General features: G+C 47.4%; 2 protein-coding genes across 7 annotated transcripts in view; one reads left to right on the top strand and one right to left on the bottom strand.

Annotated features, from left to right (window-relative positions):
• MYH10 (myosin heavy chain 10) overlaps positions 1-10,533 on the top strand; it is a 133,889-nt gene extending 123,356 nt beyond the window's left edge. The window contains exons 35-41 of one of the 2 annotated variants that reach the window (XM_082861232.1): positions 4,146-4,274; positions 4,635-4,723; positions 5,604-5,727; positions 5,797-6,005; positions 7,295-7,403; positions 8,796-8,968; positions 9,721-10,533. In XM_082861232.1, the coding sequence (XP_082717358.1) occupies positions 4,146-4,274; positions 4,635-4,723; positions 5,604-5,727; positions 5,797-6,005; positions 7,295-7,403; positions 8,796-8,968; positions 9,721-9,865 (978 nt within the window). In that variant the 3' untranslated portion in view covers positions 9,866-10,533. Of the gene's footprint in view, positions 1-4,145; positions 4,275-4,634; positions 4,724-5,603; positions 6,006-7,294; positions 7,404-8,795; positions 8,969-9,720 lie in introns of both variants that reach the window. The other variant, XM_082861231.1, reaches the window with a different exon arrangement.
• Positions 10,534-12,057: 1,524 nt separating this feature from the next.
• Positions 12,058-23,568, bottom strand: part of NDEL1 (nudE neurodevelopment protein 1 like 1) — a 55,275-nt gene continuing 43,764 nt past the window's right edge. The window contains exons 9-10 of one of the 5 annotated variants that reach the window (XM_082861367.1): positions 22,892-22,926; positions 19,415-19,468 (exon numbers count right to left, since the gene is read on the bottom strand). In XM_082861367.1, coding sequence (XP_082717493.1) covers positions 19,461-19,468; positions 22,892-22,926 — 43 coding nt within the window. In that variant the 3' untranslated portion in view covers positions 19,415-19,460. Of the gene's footprint in view, positions 13,652-17,796; positions 19,469-22,891; positions 22,927-23,568 lie in introns of those variants that run through there. The other 4 variants (XM_082861363.1, XM_082861366.1, XM_082861365.1 and 1 more) reach the window with 4 other exon arrangements.

The raw sequence follows: 23,568 nt of genomic DNA, 5'->3' as shown, positions 1-23,568 counted from the left end.
ACGGGCCATAAAGATGGCACGTGTGTAGCTCCAGTGTCTACAGTGGGCCAGTGCTTGCCCCACTTGGACTGATCGGGGTGGAGTCACCAGCAGGGCGGCAGCCACCAGGACAAGCTTTTGGGGGCTCTGAACAGCCTCTGATGCTCAACCAAACATGCAGCCACTGAGCCACCAAGAGGAGAGTGGTGTCGACTCCCCTCCGCTAGCGCCGTGAGCTTTAGTGAGCCTTTCCATCTCACTGAATCGTCACTTTTGCTACCCAGATGGTGTGCCGGTTTTCACTATCACAGTGACAAAAAGTGATTTCTATAGTAACTCACAGTATTGGCAGGATGTGATGGGCCCTTTCATAGAAGTAGGCACAACTTCCCTGGAGGGAGGTTTGTTAGGACAGAAGCTTTAGAAAGTTTCCATTCCTTTTGACCTTGGTGATTCTGCATCTTGAGAATTTATTCTAACAAAATGTAAATATGAGGAGAAGTACTTACATACAAAGACCATAGCTGAAGTGTTATTTATGATGGGAAATAACCTAAATGTAGGTGGACTGCCAGCCATTCAAATGATGGGGATATGTATGCAGTGACACAGGAAGATACAGTGTAGGGAGGGCAGTTTAGTTTGTAACTCAGCACACATGTGTGTAAACTTCTATATATAGACAGGTAGATACACACATTTAGAAAAAAAGTTTAGAAGGAAACGTCATCTCTGGATAATAGATTTATGAGTAGCTTATTTGCTTCCTTACACTTTTTTAAAAAGCTAAATACAAAGGTTTTTACTTTGACCAGCTAATTACAAAGAATATAAATTATATTACTATGACTTTAACAGCTTTATGGAGATATAATTCACACAACATTCAATTTACCCATTTAGAGTGTTTTGCTGTTTTTTAGAATATTCATAGGGGCTGTGCCTGCATCACCCACTGTCTCATTTTGGACATTTTGGTTCCCTCTAAAAGAGACCCTGTGCCCATTAGCTGTGACTCCACACTATCTCTGCCACACCCAACACTGACCAACCACTAATCTACTTTCCATCTCTCTAGATTTGCCTATGCTGGACATGTCATACAGACGGGATCCTACAATATGTGGCTTTTTGTGACCAGCTTCTTTCACTTAGCATGTTTTCAAGGTTCACCACGTTGTAGCATAAATAAGTACTTCATTCCTTTTTATTACCAAATAATATTCCATTGTTTGGACATGCCATATTTTTTTTATTAATCCATTCATTAGTTGGCATTTGAGTTATTTTGACTTTTTAGCTACTATGAATACTGCTGCTATGAACGTTCACATATATTTGTACGGATGTGTGTGTTCAATTTTCTTGGGTATATACCTAGGAATGGAATTGCTAGGTTATACAGTAATTCTGTTTAACTTTGAGGAACTGCCCGGTCTTTCCACAGCGACATTTTACATTCCTACCAGCTATGTATGAGGATTCCAGTTTCTCTACATCCTCAACAACACTTGCTATATTGTCCATCTTTTAATTATAGCCATCCCAGTGCGTATGAAGTGGAATCTCATTGTGGTTTTTTTTTTAATATAAATTTATTTATATTTGGCTGTGTTGGGTCCTCGTTGCTGCGCACGGGCTTTCTCTAGTTGCGGCGAGTGGAGGCTACCCTTCGTTGCGGTGCGCGGGCTTCTCATTGCGGTGCCTTCTCTGTTGTGGAGCGCGGGCTCTAGGCACGTGGGCTTCGGTAGTTGTGGCACACAGGCTCAGTAGTTGGGGCACATGGGCTTAGTTGCTCCGCAGCACGTGGGGTCTTCCCGGACCAGGGCTCGAACCCGTGTCCCCTGCAGTGGTAGGCAGATTCTTAACCACTGCGCCACCAGCAAAGTCCCTCATTGTGGTTTTGATTTGCGTTTCCCTAATGACAAATGATGTTGAAAAGCTTTACATGTGCTTATTGGCCCATATCATATGTGGGAAAAAATGTCTTTCAGTCCTCTGCTAAGCTTTTGAGTTGTCTTCAGTAATTGAGTTGTAACATTTCTGTATACGTTCTGGATGTTTTGTAGGAGATATACAGTTTCCAAATATTTTCTTTAATTGTCTAGATTATCTATTCACTCCCTCAATGGTATTGTTTACAGCACAAAAGTTTTTAATTTTGATGGTGTCCAGTTTATCTTTTCTTTTGTTTCTTCTGTTTTTGTTAGGTCTGTGAAACCACTGCCTTATCCAAAGTCCTGAAGATTTAGTCCTGTGTTTTCTCCGAAGAGTTTTATATTTTTAGCTCTTTTTCTAAATCCATTTTGAGTTAATTTTTGTTATATGGTCTCATATATGAACCCAGTTTCATTCTTTCGGATATGGATATCCAGTTGTCCCAGCACCACTTGTTAAAAAGACTAGTCTTTCCCCTCTTGAATTGTCTTGGCACTCTTGTAAAAAATCAGCTGACCATAGACTTGTGTTTATTTCAGGACTCTCAGTCGTATTCCATTGATCTCTATGTCTGTCCTTCCACCAGTACCACAGTCTTGATTACCGTAGCTCTGCAGGTTTTGTGGTTGGAAAGTGTGACTTCTCCAACTTCGTTCTTCTTTTTCATGACTGTATTCTGGGTTCCTTGCAATTCCATTTAGGATCAGCTTGTCAATTTCTGCCTCCCCCCCACCAACCCCCAAAGCCCCCCACCTGGATTCTTATATTGTGTTGACTTGGAAGATCAACTTGGAAAGTATTGCCATCTTAACAGTACATGGCTATCATGCCAGTCATTTCGCTATTCTTTAATTTTTTTTCAACGATGCTTTATTTTATAGTTTCTGATGTACAAGTCTTATACTTTAGCTAAATTTTATCCTTTTTGATGCTAAGTGTAATTGCTTTGTTAATATTTAGAATGTTTATAGTTAGTATATAGAAATATAATTGATTTTTGTACAGTTGTCATTTGGTATCCAAGGGGATTGGTTCCAGGACCCCCCTACTCCATGGATACCAAAATCCTCAGATGCTCAAGTCCCTGATGTAAAATGCTGTATTGGGACTTCCTGGCATCCGCGCTTCCACTGCAGGGGGCACAGGTTCGATCCCTGGTCAGAGAACTAAGATCCCACGTGCCGTGCAGCACAGCCAAAAAAGGTGGGGTGGGGGGGAGAAAAAAAGGTCTCTCCTTCCCTTCCTAAGTACCCTGCTAAAATGGTGTATTATTTGCATACAACCTATGCATATCCTCTCGTATACTTTAAATCGTCTCTAGATTACTTATAATACTACCTAATACAAGGTGAACGATATATAAATAGCTGCGCATGTGGCAAATTCAAGTTTTGCTTTTAGGAACTTTCTGAGAATTTGTTTCCCCTGAATATTTTTGATCCACTGCTGGTTGAATCCGCGTATGTGGAACTCACAGATAATGGAGAGCTGACTGTATATCGATCCTGTACGCTGCAGCCTCACTGAACTCGTTTATTAGTTCTAATCGTTTCTTAGTGGATTCCTTAAGATTTTCAATATGTAAGGTTATATCGTCTGCAAATTGAGCTCGTTTTACTTCTTTTCCAATCTGAATGTCTTTTCTTTCTTTGTCTTGGCCTAACTGCTTTGACTAGAATCTCCATTACAGTGCTACACAGAAGGGGCGAGGTCAGGCATCCCTGTCTCGTTGCTTATCTTAGAGGAAGGCATTCAATCTTTGCCCATTAAGTATATTAGCTGTTAGTTTTTCACTGATGCCCTTTATCAGAGTTTCCTTCAGTTTATTGAGTGTTTTTATATTGAAAAGGTGTTAGATTTTTTCAGATGCTGCTTCTGCATTTATTGAGATGATCATATAGTTAATTCATTTTTTGGATATCAAATCAACATTGCATTCCTCAGATAAATCCCACTTGGATGGTGGGGTATTAAAGGTATATAAATATACACAATGTATAATTCTTTTAATATGTTGATGGATTCAATTGGTTACTATTTTGTTGAGGATTTTTACATCTGTATTCATAAGGGATATTGGCCTGAATGTTTTCTTGTCTTATTTCTGTCACTTCCACATACTTTTATATTTACAATAAATGCATACATATTATAATCTGGAGAAAAATATCATGTTTAAAACCTAAGAATGGACACTACCCCAAAACTTTCTTCCTATTTCATCTTAGGCTCAGATGAAGGACTACCAACGTGAATTAGAAGAAGCTCGTGCATCCCGGGATGAGATCTTTGCTCAGTCCAAAGAGAGTGAAAAGAAACTGAAGAGTCTGGAAGCAGAAATCCTTCAACTGCAGGAGGTTTGTTTGTTTACTTATTCATCCATTTGTTTAACAAAATATATCTGCCCTTGAAATTTCTCTAAGACCAGATAACTATATTTTAGTATCTTTGTAGCCTAGTGTAATTTCACTATCCATGTTTAGTATGGTACTGGACCATCTTACTGCTTCAGTTGGGCAAACAAAGTGGTCATACTTTGACACTGTTCTACCTGGCTAACGTCAGAGAAGTTGATGGGTAATTTCTCAAGTCTGACTGCAATTGGAGGCACACTTAGTGCCTCAAGCAAGGTGGCCGCAGCTACAGGCACTGTCGGATTTCACACTTGAGGAAACTGTTAACAGCCAGAGCTTCCATCACGGTCTGAACTTATTCAGGAACTTGCCTCATCTGAGCGAGCCCGCCGACACGCCGAGCAGGAGAGAGATGAGCTGGCGGATGAGATCGCCAACAGCGCCTCTGGCAAGTGAGTCTCCTGGCAACAGGTGGGAAGGGACGGGCATCTCACAATCGGTGGTGGCCCCCCCCCCCATCTTCATGGGCACTGGGGCACGCCCGTGGCACTGAGACAGCCATGGGGGTCGTCTGGCCTCTAGGAGTCAGTAGTTGGTTTGCTCATCTGTTCAAAGTCTGGAAAGATGAGCACGAGACGCTGAGCCTCCGGGCTGCCTGCCTCGGCCCCTGGCTGGCTGCACAACCCCGGCAGGTCACACCTCCCTGTGCCAGTCATGCCCACATAGGTGTGCAGGAAAGACATTCAGAACCAGCCCGGTCTCCATAGGGTGCACAGCCTGGCAATGCAAGTCCTCGCTTTCAGACTCATTAGGTTTGACAAGCACATTCCTTAGACTTACCTTACCCTGGATGCACTTTGCATTAAAAGCCCTTTTTTTTTCTTCCAATTAAGAGGCTGCTTTCTCCATTCAGTTACTGTACTGAGTATTCATCGTGGTCATTTTCTAGCACGCCATCATTTGGACCTGGCATTTGATCTCGGTGCACTAGAAAAGCTAGGGAATGCCAGGATGTTTTTGCACTTTTAAAGCTGACACTGGCTGCCGAGAAGAGCTGGAGAAGGCAGCAGGGCGGTCAGCGGGAAGGCTGCACACCGGTCCAGACGAGAGATGATGGGGCCTGGCCTGGGTGGTAGGCCTGGGGATGGAGAGAAGTGGGCGGTGTGTTTGGAAGCGTAACCGGCTAGGCATGGCGGATTGGGGTGGGAACAGAGGAAAGAGAAAAGTCAACAGTGCTGCTCGGCTTCCAGCAGCAGGGTGGGTGGAGGCGCCCTCTGGGAGTTTCCCGTGCCGTGGAGACCGGTTCTGAGCTGTTGCCTCCTCGCCCGGCAGGTCTGCGCTGCTGGATGAGAAGCGGCGTCTGGAGGCACGGATAGCGCAGCTGGAGGAGGAGCTTGAAGAGGAGCAGAGCAACATGGAGTTGCTCAACGACCGCTTCCGCAAGACCACGCTGCAGGTGGGCACGCAGCGGCCGCCCCAGGGAGGGCCGCGCCGTCCCCGCACGACTGACCCATCTCCTCTCCAGGTGGACACGCTGAACGCAGAGCTGGCGGCCGAGCGCAGCGCCGCCCAGAAGAGCGACAATGCGCGCCAGCAGCTGGAGCGGCAGAACAAGGAGCTGAAGGCCAAGCTGCAGGAGCTGGAGGGTGCTGTCAAGTCCAAGTTCAAGGCCACCATCTCAGCCCTGGAAGCCAAGATTGGGCAGTTGGAGGAGCAGCTTGAGCAGGAGGCCAAGTAAGAGGTTTTTACCGTGTCTCTGCTACAGACCAGGTCCAGGTTTAGCCTGTGAGTCAGAGATGACACAGACATGCCCCTTATCCCATGGGAGCTCCCTTGGCAGGGGAAGAATGACAAGAACACGTGTAACCAGAGAGGTGGTGGTGTGAGCCCTCAGGGTACGCTGGGCTCACCTGTCAGCTCTTCCCAGACTTAGCTGAGGGCTCATCGCACTGTGCCCCGTGACTTCCTGGTTCCATAGTTTACATCTCTACCCAAAGTCGATTGCCCGAGTTGGTGGCATCACGTGAAATGCTACAATTTGTTGGCAGAGAAGAAATGCGGTATGACAAAAATACAAGCTTTTTTTCTCCCTGAGGAAGGGACTGCTCGACAGTTTCCGTTCTGTTGTCGTAAACCGCTCTGAAGTTTATGAGTTGCACAACACAGCCTTTGGCAGGCATTTACAAATCTATGAGGATAGAAATCACAGACTGCCAGAGCTAGAGCAGCCCTTCAGCTCACCCTCCTGTCGGGGAGCTTGGGGCCCAGAAATGCGGGTCTGTGCTCAGAGCCTGACATCCTCTGCAACCAGCATCCCAGACTTGCCCCTGCATTCAACTCTAACAGTTAAGGGTTTGTTTGCTCTTGGTTGTAATTAACATGACTCGCCCTTTCAGCTGACTCCATCACTATCGTTTTTGCATAACATTTGTGGAGGAACAAAAGAACTTTTTCTGTTTTCAGTGGAGTCCTACAAATAAGCTACCTCTGCTTCATGTGGGACAGTGGAGGCCTGTCTAGAAACATGGTGCTTTGACTCCTACGTGAAGCGTGGAGGGATGGGGGCGTTGTTTCAGTGTCAGCTGCTCTAGCATCTTCGTATGTAGTCAGTAAATTTTAAATTGAAACCATTGCCTAATAAATTGAGTCTTTGTTTTGTTTTCCAGGCTGAAGAGTTAGGAGATTAGAGTAACCAACTAAGGTTTTTGTCTTCAAAAACTCTACACTCAAATACGTGACAGGTAGCTTGTATGTAACATTTGATCTTTGGTAGATCACTAAACAAAGTGATTAACATGGTGAAGGAATAATGCAGTTTTTCTACCTGTCAAGCATTAGAATACATTAAAGGCAATCCACAGTTTGACCAGAAGGGAAACGTTTCTGGGCCATATTGATCACGATGATACAGAGGTCCCGGAAAGCACTCTAACAAATGCCATCTTCCACAGAAAAGGACTTAAAAAAAATACTCATTTCAAGAATTGGGAAAACTAACGTGTTGATCATTTTCATTTTCACAGGGAAAGAGCAGCCGCCAACAAACTCGTCCGTCGCACCGAGAAGAAGCTGAAGGAAATCTTCATGCAGGTCGAGGATGAACGCCGCCACGCCGACCAGTATAAAGAACAGGTAAGGGCAGAAGGCAGGTAGGAGGAACACGTCTTCCACTCTAAATGCTGTAGCAAGGAGACGGATGCAAAACCAGCCGTGTTGCCATTTGACCAGGTGAATGAGGAAGAGCTATTTGCACCTCTTCATTCTAACGTTTCGACAAACATGTGCTGTTCCTTGTTCCTGCCACTCACTCCCGGGTGCTGGGGATACAGAGGTGATTAGGACCTGGCCCTGCCCCGTGAGTCCCCCCAGGTGCCCCGGAGTGGGCAAGAGCACGTCAGGAAGGCTTGAAGTGTGAGGCCTGGACTGACCTTAAAGTTATCATGTTTCCTCCACTAGAATGGACGCTCCATGAGTGCAGAGATTTCTGCCTGTTTCACCCACTGTCATCTCTTGAATGCCTAGAATAGTTCTGGGCACAGCTGGCAGTCACTGAATGTTGGCTGGATGGAGGGGTGGATACATTGTTGAATGAAAAGGGAAGAGAAAGCAAGTGTACGGCATGTGGAACCCGAGTGGTCCTCCTTGTCTGCGTCCAGGCATCTGTTTTCTCAGTGCCAAGGGCATGTGCTGATAGGGCTTTGGACCGTGGTCAGGTCTGCACTGGCTAAAACCTGGGTGGGGGCTGTGTTCTCCTCTGGCTCTCGGTCCTCTCTGAGACCTGCCGCCGTGGCTGGAGCTGAGGATCCAGTGCCTCTGGCCCAGATCCTCCTCTCCTCCTCCCCCTCTCCTCCTCCCCTGCTCCAGTCGGGCACCCAGCCTGGCCTTCCCTTCTCACCCCCACGCTCAGGGCCTAGCAACACCGAGGGCAGTTCTGGGTGGGTGTGAGCTGGACCCGCAGGGCACTGGCCAGTCTCTGTGGTTCAGGAGTGAGGGATCCAGTGGGCAGGCTGAGTTCTCCTGTCAGGTCTTCCAGAGTGGCTTTGTACTTGCATCAAACAGAACGTCAACAAACCTGTGTTGAACAGAGGTGTAAAATGAATGGAGCATCTCCTGGGGTTGGAGACTGTCCACGCTGTTGGCTCTTCTGCGTCTTGCGGGACTAGCCCTTCCCTTTCACAGTCCCATAGGGCGCTCGTGTGAAGATACTAAACTGTCATTTTTCTGCAGAAAACTCGGGGATGAAAAGCGGGTGTGTTTTCTTTTTTAAGTTTCCTTTAGCATAATTTGCTGCATAGACATGGTTTTGCTGAGAATAGCAGGCTGGTCAAAAGGCCTTGGGCCAGGCCCCAGTCTTGTGTATCAGTGCACTCGCACGTGTATATGCCTGCCGTGTGTGTGGGTACACTCGTGTGTGCACTCGCGTGGCTGGCAGGGCAGAGGCCTATGCTGACACTCTCAGGATGCAGCGATGCCGAATTTGGATTCACCGGTTTGGTGTGACTTGGTTCGTGTAACTTCCCCGAGATGGAGAAGGCCAACGCCAGGATGAAGCAGCTCAAACGGCAGCTGGAGGAAGCAGAGGAAGAAGCCACACGTGCCAACGCGTCTCGGCGCAAACTCCAGCGGGAACTGGATGACGCCACCGAGGCCAACGAGGGCCTGAGCCGCGAGGTCAGCACGCTGAAGAACCGGCTGAGGTGAGTGCCCCGGGCCTCCGTGAGGTCACACCCAGAGCCTGCAAACAGCTGCGTCCATGGGCTCCGGGTGCAGTGGTTTCTCAGGCTCCTGTCCAGCTCTTCGTTCTTGCCTGTTTACCTGTTCAGGATCCCTGACCGTCAGTAGTCCTTGAGGATGGAGGAGCAACAGGCCCACTCATTTGCTCCGCGTTTGCTAGTGGGCTGTGCGAATACATGGCTCGAGGCTTGGGAGCCAGCCCAGGTGTCTGTCCGCGTCCCGGGTGAGGGCAGAACACGGGGAGCCAAGGCTACACCTTCTCCCCCAGAAGGACAGCTTAGCACAGGTGTTGGCAAACCGTGGCCTATGGGCCAGATCCTGTCTGCGCCCTGCTCTCCTGTACACAGCCAGGGAGCTAAGAATGGTGTTTACATTTATAAAGGCTGTAAAAAGACAAATAAGAGTGTTCAACAGAGACCTTAGGTGGCCCACAAAGCCTAAATAGAGCATTTACTCTCCACCCTTTGGGGAGAGGCTGGCCCATGGTGAGCAGGGGGCTGAGTCCAGCCACCCCCAGGGCTCCGGGGCCCTCCCAGGATGATGTCCCGCAGGCGGGTGTGGGAGAGGTGGGAAAGCACGGAGCTGTTCCTCATCTGCCCACCACCCCAGCTGGTGCGTCTTGAGGAAGGGCTGGAAGTTGAGTCGTCAGGCGGTTGAACGACTTGCCAGCCACGAGCTGCTGCGGTCGTGCCCACACACTTTCTCTACTCTCCAGGCGAGGAGGCCCGATCAGCTTCTCCGCCAGCCGATCTGGCCGGCGCCAGCTGCACATCGAGGGCGCTTCCCTGGAGCTGTCGGATGACGACACAGAAAGTAAGACCAGTGACGTCAATGAGACGCAGCCGCCCCAGTCCGAGTAGATCCGAGGAAGCCGGCGGAGGCGATACCGAGGGACAGGCAGGAAGTCCCCCAGCGCCCCGGCCTTGGGGCCCCCTGCAGATCTGGGGGACTGGCGAACCGCACGACTCCTGAGAGATCAACTGTGTCTTAAGGACTTGCAGCCTACACGACTGTCTCCTGCTTCAGATTTAGGTACAATTGCTCCCCTTTTTATATATATATATATATATACACACAAAACCTACACATACTAAACAGATCGTCTCATGATTGCGTCTATTTTCCATATATCCATCAAGAGACCATTTTATAATACATGTTAAGAAGAGAACCCTTTTTCAAACAAACTCTAGACCCCGTTGCCGGTCGCTGGGGCAGCCCCGGGGTTGCTGCCCAGTCGCTCTGCATGCTTTGTCGTACGGACAGCTACCTTAACCTTAGTTCTGTGTTCATGTGGCCCCTGCCTCCTCAGCCACGTCAAGTCTCTTAGAACGTTGTGGAACCTAAACTGCACTTGTAGCTCTCATTTCCTTCAAATAATGATCAACACTATTTCAGTGAGCAAACTGTGAAAGGGGCTTTGGAGAGATTAGGAGGGGTGGGTTGGATGTGGGGAAGCGGCGTCCGTGTGGGGTGGCCATGCCTACCTCCCTCGAGTCGTGGTGTGCCCCCTCTCTTCACGTGAACTGGCCTCCGGAGGCCCCGGCTTCCCCGGTGTGCTCCTCGCTTCTGGAGCGAGCAGCTGCAGGCCCCGGAGCAGGAGCTCGGGCGATACCCTCCCTCGCCAGCCAGGCTCTCATGCTGACCTTGCAAATTCAGCCGCTGCTTTGAGCCCAAAACGGGAATATTGGTTTTGTGTCCGAGACTTGTTCCAAGTTTGTTGATGAGGTTGACAGAACCTCGAGAACAGATGCCACCTGCCTGAATGTTGACATGCCAGTGGATGTGACTCCTTTTTGATTTCTCCTTTCCCCTCCCCCTTGGGACAGTGTTACAGTGAACATTTAGCATTCTGTTTTTGGTTGCTAGTTAATCAAACTGACATTACAGAAAGTGCCTTAGACACTACAGTACTAAGACAATGTTAAATATATTATTTGCCTCTGTAACAATCTAATGTATTAAGTTTTGACTGTGCTTCATATATCATGTACCTCTCTAGTCAAAGTGGTATTATAAACATTCAGTGACAATGAATCAGTGTTAATTATAAATCCTTGATCCTCTGCAACATGCTTGAAAACACAAACCTTTTGGGTTAAAAGCTTTAACATCTGTTAGGAAGAATTTGTCATGTGGGTTTGGAATCTTTGATTTTCCCCTTTATGAATTGTACTGGCTGTTGACCACCAGACACCTGACTGCAAATATCTTTTCTTGTATTCCCATATTTCTAGACAATGATTTTTGTAAGACAATAAATTTATTCATTATAGATATTTACGCCTGCTCTATTTACTTGGAGGAAAAAGCACCCGTTGAGAATAAACAGACCTCAATAAACAAGAATAATCATGTGAATGTGAAATCTGTTTTCTCACCTTCTGTTCTCGATTTCCCACCTGTGGTCTGATCGGAGGTTGGAAGCTACAGAGAGTTTAAATGCTGACAGCCAGGCTGCTTTTATCTGAGGGCACTGCACTCGCAGAAACTGTCGGATGACAGGCTAAGTCTGGGCAGTCGTGGTGACAGAGCCTCTTCTCACCGATGGCCTCCGTGTGTAGCTGCATCAGGAAGGAAAGGGCTGCTGGAGCTGGAGCGCCAACTGTTAATGGAGAAGGGAGCAATCCGGGGCTGCAGGATGAAGCCTTGAGGAGGGTTTCCAGTCACCAACCAATGAAGCTCATTACTGGATTAAGAGGTCCAAGACGTTTCAGACTACATTTTCAGGCAGGAGGCACATTAAAAATGCTTTTGGGAGGATTCGGCGACGAGATCCAAGGGCAGCTGTGAGCCCGTTAGGACAGGCTGGAGAGAAATACTAGGGGAACACAATCATGTAGAGAATGCTGGGGGGTTTTCCATGATATGCTCAGCTTAGGCTGATTCTGGTGGTCTGAACTATATACCTAGGCTGCTCGGCAGTTGTGGGGATGTGAAAAATGGGCAAAAGTGTTCCCTTTCTCCTGTGTCACTACCGTAGGAAAAAAAGGTGAGTTGCACTTACCGTGTCTCAGGTGTGTTCTCAACCCCTGCATTCAATATCTCAGTCCAGGGGTTTGTGGAATTCAGAGGCTTGTTTTTCTCAAAAAGAATCCTTCCCTGCTGGCTGGTTTAACTGGTGTTAATGTCACACTGTTTCCCAACTACTCAGCCTATCAGGAGAAACATATAATCTACATGAACAGATTCCAATCCCTGGGAGCCGGGCTCTGAGTGTCAAAGACAAAGCAATAGGCCAGCTCCCACCCCACAGGTGTATGGTCCATCGTGAGGAAGGACTCAGGCAAGACGTGGGAAAGCCTTAGCCTTTTGTGGAAATGAAGTTTAGATGAGCTCTGCTGGGGTTTTAACTCTGTCACGTACACTTTAAATGCTCTGTCTGCCCTTGGCACACCACAGTTGCTGCTCTTTTTAATGCAGACGTTCTAGGAAATTCTTCTAAATTACTTTGGTACGGATAACACATCTGTGCCTAGCCTGACTGTCCTGGGCATTCTGATATCAGAAAGACTGGTGCCCTATCACATTTACTTCTGTCACCAATCTTCCCCATCCCTGGAAACCTCAATGAAGATGAAATGAGCTAGAAGACCGATATCTTACAACCGGCCCTCCCTATGGCTCTGGGTATCACTGACCCATGGCCCCTTCCTCCTGACGCCAACGTTGCTATGACAATAGACATGTCTGTCAAGACTGCGGAAGAAAAGAGCTCACGGTTGTCTGAGGCTAGGAACCACCACTTCCTGCCCCGCCCCTAAAAAAAAAAAAAAAAAAAGTCACAACAGGCCATAGGCTGGAATCTTTAGAAAGTGGAGACATGGCTCCACTCCCCCTAGTTCAGGCAGGCCTGGGTGAAGCCCGTGGCTGAGACCCGAGGCGAGTCCCCATCCACAGAAGCTTCCCAGTCGCTCTGGGAGGGAAAAGATCTTCACCAAGAGCTTTCCCAAAGGCTGAGCATTTGCAAGAATGCTATGTCCTGTGCACGGTCAGGACCAACCAGGCAGTCTACTTCCTCGTGTAGCCACCTGTCATTTGGAAATCTAGCAAATCATACAGTTCTTTTCAGAAATCTAATATGAAACACTATAAAGATATAATGACATGACGCCAGTTTCCAAAGACAACGTTAACTGTAATTACAGTGCCTACGTACCACACGCACGAAGTATGAACACGCCCTTCACCCCTAACACCAAGACTACAAATTCGTGTTTGATGCACTACAGCAGTGAGGTCTGTTTATTTTTTTCAAAGTCGCCCAATAATGGAATCCGTCCCCGCTAACTGGATGTCACGAAGCCTTATTCAAGAGGTAACGTGACATAATCAGACTATTAAACACTGGGTCTGACTGAGACATCCAAGCAGAGCGCTGGCTCCTTCAAAGGACCACACTGCACAGAAGCTAAGATGCTCCTGTTCTCACGTGTAAGCTCATGCATCTCATAATCGCCTTCAGGAGGTGGCAGTTGTCATGTGGTTGTCATTGCCTGACTCCTGGTAAGGTCAATAAAGCCCAGCGTCAGATCTTGTAGAATGAGTGTCAGCAGTTTAGAGTAAAATTCTGGAGCCAGCAGTAGAGTATGCTTTTCAGAAGTACTGCATCACCAGTGCTCACCGCAGCGCAGAGGATGACACTGCTTGGGAAAACACGGACAAGGACAACTCTGCGTCAAAATGTAGTTCAGAACGTTGGAATCACAATGAAGTTTTAGGACTATCTCTCACATTTTCCTTTTTGTGTATGAATTAAGTGTTATATGATGAAAATCTGCATAAAGAAGTCTTTTAGACTTTCAATAAATACAAAGTCTAAACGATAGGCGTTTTCATAGTTCCAGCTGGCACATTTTTCTTACCGGTTTACAAAATAAAGGTGTGTCTTATAATTGCTGACGTTTGAGACTCCATGAAATACAGAACTCTCCTCACTAGGCTGGCGCTGGGGTGGAACCTGGGGGAATCTGCATTTTAAAATTTCCCCAAGTATGACTCAGCCCGGTCGTCTGGCAGGTCAGGGAGCCCCCTGCTTTGTGCTACTTGGTCAACTCTCAGAACTACTCAGCACAATTCTTCAGACCAACTGGGGCAGTGAAAGAAAATCAGTCTTGTTACTTCCATTTTTAAAAAATTTGAGCAACTTTACAGGAAAATTTAGAACCTTGACAAATAGTAAACTATTTTCATCTTTTCATTTCACTTCTGATTTTTTTTTATAAAGCTGCAATTGCATGTTCATCTATTTTGTGTCCTCATTGATCATGTCCATTCCCACAGATTAGCACAACTGCACACTTACATTTCAGTGGCTCTGTGGTCTTTTGTTCAGCTGATAAGTCATCCCAACCATTCCATTCCCCTGCCATCAGACATTTATATTAGTACTGTTGAGACCAATTTTGTTTGTTCTTACTACCATAGATGAAGAGCTGTTACAGCTTATCACATTGTTAGATTGAGTCAAGACTTACAGAGGCTAATTTAGTGACACCAATATGTAAAAGTGTACCTAGTCCCCTAAATTCTAGGTGACAGCAGGATTTGCTGGGGAGGGTGGGCAGTTAAAGCACTCACTTTTTTTAGAACCAAAAAACTGCTTCATAGCTCCATCTACTGACAAGGCTCTGAGCCTCACACAGACGTCGCTGTTGATCCACGCACAGAAAACTTGCCCAGTCCTGCCAGTCCAGCACCTCATTCCCAGGCCTCCACCTGCATATCATGACCCAAGCAGAATGCCCATATTTCAATGGGGGCAGCAAACTTGATACCGGATTAGAAAACACCCCACAGGTAAACAAGTGAAACATCTGTTCAGTTTCCGAACACTAACATAACTCCTGTGGGTGCAGGTGGGCAGCAGGATAAAGCATGACTCCAAATCATAACCCCATGTGGCACAAACACCAGCACCATAAGCTTCGCTCTGTTTTCAAATTTGCCTCTTCACATGCACTATCTCATAAAAGAAGTCTGTTACATTAATATTTACTAGAGATTGTTTTTCCTTAAAATTAAAAAAGGGCTACTGTATTCCCATATATCATATTTTTAAGTCATGGGACCAGTTGTTAGATAAGATGCTCTAAGTCATAGGAAAATGATTTGCAAAGATGCCTCCTGCCCCCGCTCCCATTTTTAGAAAAGAATTCAGTAAACACATTCAAATTTTAAAGGCCAAGCTAGTGCTCTCAATTTGTTTCAAACTTTGAGGCAAATATAGAGAAAAACAACCCATGAAGTAAAAGTCAGAATGTAGAAAAGGCTTATCTTAGCATCCTCTAGGCAAACAGTGCGGACAACTGACAGCCTGGACCCAACCCCCCCTCAGGCCCTGTTCCCACCAGCGGCCAGGCAGGAGAGACCTGGCTACAGGCTGCCCCCTAAAGCCACTGCCGCACCCCAGGTCATGTCCCCTTCCCCAGAGGTGCCAGCTTCCACCTTGCCTCGCAGGAGATGCTAATGGCGTCTCCAAGACAGCTTCTGAGAGAAACAGAGTCCACACACGACAGACAAGATTGGGAGAGGAGGAGGGTGGATGAGCCGCATTCCTCCCGCTGCAAAGGCTGTGTCGCCTTCGTGCGCATCACTTCCAAGCGTTCAGAATCAGCTCACCTCCTGAGGCATGAGACAGAGTCAAGGCCAGCGAGGCCTCGAGTTTGACAAGGTGGTGAAGACAGCAGAAAACCACTGGACTCCTTTCCAAACCTGGCTCTTCCGTGAACCAGCTGTGTGAGCTTAGGCCAGTCACCTAAACCCTGGGCCCGCCTTCCCATCTGTAGACCGAGGCAAAACCAGCTCATCCTGCGCCCAGGCCACTGTATCTAGTTGCCACTTGCCTACTTGTGACTCAACACCCCAGCTGTGGCTTCTGGCTCCTCACTGGGTTGGTGGGGTATCACTTCCGGCCACTCAGCTGGCTCCTATTTTATGCAGGAAGATGTTTCAGGAGCGAGGGATGGGAATGGGTGGTGAGACGAAAATATCTGGAGACAAGAAGCTGTCCTTTGCCACCTGGAAAATCAGCCCCCTCCACGCAGGGGAGACCATGTGGACCCAGCCCAGGCTCAGCTCATTCCTGAAGGTTTCAGTGTGAGCCACGCAAACCTGGCAATCGAGCAGCCCTAGGAGGAGAACCCACTCAGAGGATCTTTAGCTATACAGGCAAGCAGTTAGTAGAACCTTCACACCAGGAAGCAAATGCTCTATTTGAGCCAAGTACAAAGCAGCATCTTGAACCAGATACAGAGGGCCACTGACTTACAATGGTTTAAGATTTTTTTTGATTCTAGCATGATGCAAAAGCGATACACTCAATAGAAACCATGCTTTGAATTTTAGATTTTAATCTTCTCCCAGGCTAACAATATGCAGCCCAATCCTCTCTCACAATGCTGGACAGGGCAGTTCCCGGTCAGCCACACAATCATGAGAGTCGACAACCAATACAGTTACAACCATTCTGCACCCAGACAACCGTTTGGTTTTTCACTTTCAGTACACTATTCAATCAATTAGATGAGATAGTCAACACTTAATTATCAAATAGGCTTTGTGTTAGATGATTTTGCCCAACTGTTGGCTAATGTCTAAGCATCTGAGCATGTTTAAGGTAGGCGAGGCTAAGCTATGATGTTCAGTAGGTTAAGTGTATTAAACGCATTTTCAATTTACAATGAGTGGGTTTACTGGGACGTAATCCCACTGTAAGTGGAGGAAGATCTGGAATCCACGGAGAAAGCTAAAAGAGGCTTGGGGAATCAACCAGCTTCCTCAGGGGGTCATATGCCAAGGGCTGCTGCAGCTATCAAAAACCAAAACTATGTGGGAGTCCTGAAGGGGCCAGAAATAAGCCTAGCAGCACACTCCGTACTTTCACGGACCTGGCCTGTGCTCTCCTGGACCCAAAGCAGTGGTGAGACATCAGTGAATAACACGTGGGCCCCTGCAGCCAGGGCCCTACTCCCAGCCACTGCCTGAGTAACAACTGGTGAGATGATCCCAGGGGTGTGCAGCTGGAGAGGAAGTGAGAAATCGCTGGGGAGCCAAGGAAAAGGATTGAAGCTCCAGAACTCATCCTTACTTTAACCAGAGTAGCTCTGTTTGTTATGTTTTAGATTTGGGGTTCCTGCATAAACAAAGAGGTCTGCTAAACGTTGAAACCTCTGATCTAATCCAACCCTTCCAATGATGGCTGGGAAAGAAGCTGGGAGTCTGCCCATCAGTAAGAGACCTGGAGTTTTCTTTTCAACTGTTCGGCCAGCAGAGCTGGGCACAGCACACACACACCAGGACAAGCGTCTCTCCTGAGTCAACTTATGATGAAATCTCCAGGAACAACTAATAGAAGCTATTCCTGCCTGCATACTGACAAAAGAAAAAATGTTTAATGTAACCTACCTTAATGTTTCTTATGCACTTAGGAACTGGATTCACTTACTTTTCATTTACATATAGTCTTCAAACTACAAACTACTCCGTTTATGCTCTTTGTTATAAGCAGTGCTCAGAATCTGACACATTAGTACAGATGCCCCAGTTAACTCGCTCCTCAAGTCCAGTCACCCTGTCTCTTGCTACTAAACATCTGGCACCTTCTCTCAAGGGATGAGGAGAGAAGCCCGGATCCAAGTAACCTCTAATCCCAGAACACCAGCACGTGTCATGAACAGCAGCCCAGCAGGAGGACCAGCTCCTGGATCCATCGCGGTTACTCCAAGACTTAGCAAGCTGCCTCCCTCAAAGTGCAGGTCCCTCCTCCCAGATTCCCACACGGGGCCAGGGCTATTCTCAGGCTCTCCTGGAAATCACAGCTAGGAGCACAAACCAGCATCAAGAACCAGCATGAGGAACACATAAGCCACAGGGATGTACTGTACGACACAGGGAACACAGCCGGTACCTCTGTATAACTATTAATGGGATATAACCTTTAAAAATTGTGAATCGCTATATTGTATACCTGTAACTTGTGTAAAATTGGACATCAACTATACTTCAATTTTTAAAAAAATAAATAAAAAACAGTCAGCATGAGAATGCCTGTTCACACATCCTGAGGCCGCCTGAATTTTCTTTGCCCTATTCCACAGCTGCTGTCCACATCCCCATGTCCCATGTCACAACAGAAGTGACATTTGAACCTGGCTTTGCAACTCCAGCTCTTCTCTCCCAGGATGGCAGAAACCCAATAAAGCAACCTCAATCCTTTTTCTTTTTTTTCTGTGAAATTTATTGTTTCCACATTAAAAGATTTTTTTGAGGGGGAGTCTTTTTTTTTAACCACGTGATGATCCTACACAGCTGCCCAGAGTAGGACACCATCGTAAGTCTTTAACATGCCATATGAGTTCTGAATAAATAAAAGCTACAAAGCCCAAGTTATATACAAATATCTTAGGCAATAATGTTTACAAACCTATGTACAATAAAACAAATGTAAACAGTAAATGCAGCATGAGAGTAATCAAAGGATGCACAGGGACAACCACTTATGGTCAGTCTGCCCCCAGGAGCTGGCACCAGCCAGCCCCTGGAATCAGGCCACTCAACCCTTCCTAACACAACTGGACAGGCCCTCTGAAAACAAAACAAAAACACTCTGAAGGTGTCATTTAACAAAGGACCAGAGAGCTGGCGAGGAGGTTGCCACCACTCCCTGCCCCGAGTCTCAGGCACATGGAGGAGGAGGAGACGGCAGGGGCACAGCCCTGCACGTGCCCAGGTCCCAGAAGCTCCTGCCACCTGGGCTCAGACAGGCATTTTGCTGCTCTGGGAGGCTAGTCTATGGAATGATAACTGCTAAAGTAAAACCAGAAGGTGCAGAAAATGTTCCCTAATTCAGTGACCTTCCTGACTCTTTGCCAGCAACAGGCCCAAACCGTGGGGGTGGAGGTGGGGGACACATGATCCATGAGCACTGGAGATGCTTGGGTGGGAGCTCAGGAGGAGAGCACACGTTGACCTGATTTGGGGGAGAACCTCTAGAAGATCTGCAATGTCCTAAACATAACTAAATCCTATCAGTACAGCAGGGAGGGGGCTATGAGGCAGGTGTGATGAATGGGTACTTCTGCATCCAGTGACCAAGTAATACGTGTATGTATCACCTTGTGACCCACAAAAGTGCAATCATGTGAAACCAACGGCACTACGGCGAGAAGAGAAAATAGCCAGTATTGATGTCGCGCAGAGTCCTGGGGCTGGGCAGGGCCCAGCAGCCGCCACTGCATGCAGCCTGCCCTCTGCCAGCCGTGGGGAGGCAGACAGAGGGGCACGAGCTGGGCCCGGGCACCGAGGGGTGAGGCGTGGGTGTCCTGGGTTGTTGCAGGAGGGCGGGAGCCCCGACCTGGAGGCCAGGCACTCACACGCTGAGAGGCAGCATACCCGGTGCCGACGACGGGCGCGAGGAGCCCAGACCGGGAGGAGGAGAAGCCGGGTCAAAGCCGTTTACTGCCCTGTGGGGGTGGCCAGAGCAGAGAAGGAAGGGAAGAGAAAGAGAAACTGTCATTTAAAATCACTCGACACACAGCGAAATTCATTTGCTCTCTACAACTATTCCTCTTCCCGGCCTAGAGCAGAATCCTGATGGCCCAGGGGAGAGAGCTGCCTAGAGAGCATGAGCTGGTGAGAGACTTGAGAAGCCTGTGGTCCTGGGGGTGATGACACTACTGCTCCCTTCTCGGCAACTTCATCACACTGGCTGTGGCAGCCACAGCCCTGATTGATTTCCCAACAGAGCAGGTTAAACGTCTACCAGTAGGGAACTACCTAAATAAATAAGGGTACAAACCAACAATGAAATATCATACAGCCATTAAAAACACATTCCAGGGTTCTTAACAGCACGGAAAATATTCCGAATGTAATTAACGCTAGGTGGAAAAAGCATCAGGTTACCAAACTGGATATGCTCCATAATATGAAGGCAAAACAGTGAGTAGTACATATTCTGGACTACAGCCCCTTATACAGCTAGACATTACCACCCAGAGCTAAATCTAGAACGTGTGGACACACACACGCACCCCCACATATACTACAGAAGGAAAATGGAACAATAGTTACTCTTCTTCCCTCTGAGTTGTGGGTAAATTTTATTTACTACTTTATACTTTTCTGTTGTTTTCCAAATCTCCTACAATGTACAGGAACATCTTAAATAAGGGGGAGAAAAATAACTTTTTTAAATTGTTCAGCAAGCAAAGCCAGATGGGTAGGCTTCTCTGCCACCTTGTGAGACACCAGCCCCGCCCAGCGCAAGCACCTGCAGCCAGGACCCAGCCCCGCCCCAGCCCCAGCGCCCAGCAGCACAGCCTCAGGAAGCAATGAGGGAATGAGTGCAAGGCCTGCAGCCCCTCTCAGGACACCACTGCAGCCCTTCCACACTGACAAACTTCCTAGGAAAATGTGTCCCACTCACAACTTGGGAGATGCCACCAAGTGCAAGGGGCCGGACTGCCCCACACGTACCCACCACTGTCCCCACCGGCCTACTCATCAGAGGGGCCCAGGGAGTTGAATACAGACTCATGGACAGAGGTGCTCTTAAAAAAGCAAAACACAGACACATTCCCCACCAAGATCAAGATGACAGTTTCATACGCTGAAGAGGTGAGGGCAACCTCCTGGAGAAACAGGCATGCAAAGAGACTTGACTAATGACCCTTGACTACTTTGAAGAACAGTTAACATCTGAAGAAACTAACCTGCGTATAGATTTTGAGTTGGAAATCATGCTACCCGCACAGGCCAAGAGCAACAGAAGGGGCTCTGACCAGTGCAATCTCTCCCTGTTGTCCATTTTCCACCTCAGTGATGCACACTCAAGATTTTCTCTTTTCTCTTTGGGCTGGGGAGGTCTGATATTTGAGCTTCATCACATCTGAAAACTTTAACTCATCCCTCCCCATCCTCCAAGGCTGTATGCCTTTGCCTCTTCTGGGGACAGAGCCCACATCCACATGCCATTGTAGCCCTCACATAATAAGCCATTTGTCTGTCATTTGTCTGCCTGGTCCCAGAGCCCTGATGCCTTCCTCTCCTAGAATCTCAGGGAGAACTAACTAGGCAGGCCTCACAAACAGCTTCAGCTTTACACGTGTGGACATCAGATTCCGAGCTGCACAGAGCATGGCAGAAGGCAGGGCTACAGACAGTCCCCAAAACTAGGCAGAAAGGGAGCACTGCTGGGTGCCAAGAAGAACCTGGCGCCTGTCCCACAGGCGTGCAAAAGCAGCAAATGTGAGGATGGCTCCACATGCAGGCTTAGGACTGAGATTCCTGCATCTTCAGAAATGGACCTTTAAGGAATGTTAAGTTCATCCCCATTGTTATACTGCCAAGGAAACAAAAGCAGGAGAAGGTCCAGCCATTCACCTGAGTGCACCCTGTGAGCTTGTCAATGGGGAGCTGGGCCCACAACCTGCCTCCAGATGCCCAGGCCATTATCCTTTCTCAGTTTCCTCCTGGCCCAGGGACACCTGACAGGCTCCAGTGAACAAGCACGTTGGTGCTCCCACTGCAGGTTGCTCTAATGGGAAAACTAAGCAGTGCGATCCAAAATATAAAGGGAAAACAAGAAACTAGATAATGTAGCTTCTCTGTGTGGACAGAGATGGGAATTCTGGATTTGAAAGTTCTATGGGAGAGAGAGAATAACAATCCCCCAGGGTCTAACCTCGCTCCCCTCTTGGAGTCAAGAATCAGTAAGTAAAAGACCAGGAGGAAGGAGAAAGCTGAACCTAGAGGCAGAATTATCAGTCTGGTGAGGTCCCTTGAGGGAACCGCAAAGCTGTTTAATGAGGAAAGGTTTCCAAGAAAAGAAACATCTCCATACTCACCACATTTGGTTTTAGAGAGCAGCAAAAGAGCCGAAGGGCAATGTCCCAGTGGACAACACAGGACTGAATGGAGAAAAAATGGGCAGGGATGGAGATACAGATCTGGGAATCATCTAAGTAAAAAAGGTTCCAGAAGCTATAAAATTTCCTGATCATACCACAAAAATCTAGTTTAAGAGTCTGAAAAATAGAGAATCCAGCTAAGATAAGGAACTAAAGGTCAGCTGTAAATGGCAACAGAAGACGTGAAAGAGGGAAAAGAACCAATGCATGTTTAGAAGCTGGTCAGGAGGATAATAAATTTAACACAATATAGATAAAGCATGGGGACTAAATCTGTCAAAGCAAGAACAGGTACACCTGAGAGGGCAGGAAAGAAAAGGAAGAGATTGGGCTAGAGCTAATTCAGGAGAGCAGGCAGACACACTCCAGACCCCAGTCTTCCAGCTATATGGATAAATGGAAGCTCAGCACAGCGCCAGTCCTCGGCCCAGGCTCTGCAAACTGAAATTTACATTCCTCAAAAGGAAGGCAGCCCTTATACACGTCCCCATCTACCATTCCAGTGTCCTGAGGGAACACAAGCGTGAGCACAGAGGAAAGTCCCCACACAGCAAGAATCCAATATCATTAGCGCTGCTTTGAGAAAACAGAAGACACTGGGTAACAGGAAGCACCCCAGGCCCGTGGAGGCAGTCATATGCGGGTCCCAGGGCCTGGCAGTGACCCCCAACCCCCCGCCCCAAGACGGCTGGCGTCATCTCTACCACACTCCCACCTGTAACAGGAGTACCATCAGAGCACTTCACAACCGCCCCAGGACCACTACAGCTAACTTGTTTTTGTTTTGCACAGCTGAACCAATAATAATGGTGCACAGTCAAATCAAACAGGAACTTGAAAGCTCACTCATGGGCTGGAAGTTGGTTAAAGCAGTCAGCCCCATGCAGTTAGTAAAACCAGTTTGTTAATGTTAACTTGTCTTCCACCACACACCATGATTAAGAATGAAAGAGCACAGCAAACAAGTTCAGTTACCCATGAACAACGTGGGAAATATAACTTTTTCTTGCCTAGTAAAAGAAAGGAAAAAATATTAAACAGTAATACAAATACTATTTTCACACCATGCCCTAAAATTAGTTTACGTTCACCTACACCCAACCCAAAAGAAATCAGACTGGCTTACAAAATTAGGACAAGTGATACGTAAGAAGCTAAACAAAAGCTATGGAGAAAACAAGAACATTTTTGAGAGAACTCAAATGACTGCACTGCATGTGAACTGGTGTCCTTTTGGATGAGTGATATGAACGGCTGGTAGCAGTTGGAGGAAACAGCAACAAAAGGGAAGTAGGCCCAGTAACCCGCATTTTAGGGACTGAAGTGATCAGACAAGATAAAATCCTGACTCCAAGAAGCCCTCAACTAATCAGAACTTACAAAATATTTTCAAATCCCATAAAGCAATACATAACAATAAGGCTTTATGTTTACGTGGTAAGGCGTTGCTTCATCTCAAGATTCTGAGGGAAGCAGGAGCGCACAGTGTATACACACACATTCAATACGTGCACACGCACGCAAACCAACTTTGGCAAACTCTCCCAAACAGTAACAGTGCTACAGACAGACTCCTTGGAGTGAGAGGCAGCAGGCAAGTTCTAGAGCCAAAGGCTTTTTTTAAATGGAAAGCTTCTTCTCATGCTGAAACT

The sequence above is a fragment of the Leucopleurus acutus genome (assembly GCF_964270905.1).
Source record: "Leucopleurus acutus genome assembly, chromosome: 19".
NCBI classification, from domain to species: domain Eukaryota; kingdom Metazoa; phylum Chordata; class Mammalia; order Artiodactyla; family Delphinidae; genus Leucopleurus; species Leucopleurus acutus.
Note: the sequence above shows the minus strand (reverse complement) of the source record. Positions and strands in the feature narration are given on the sequence as shown.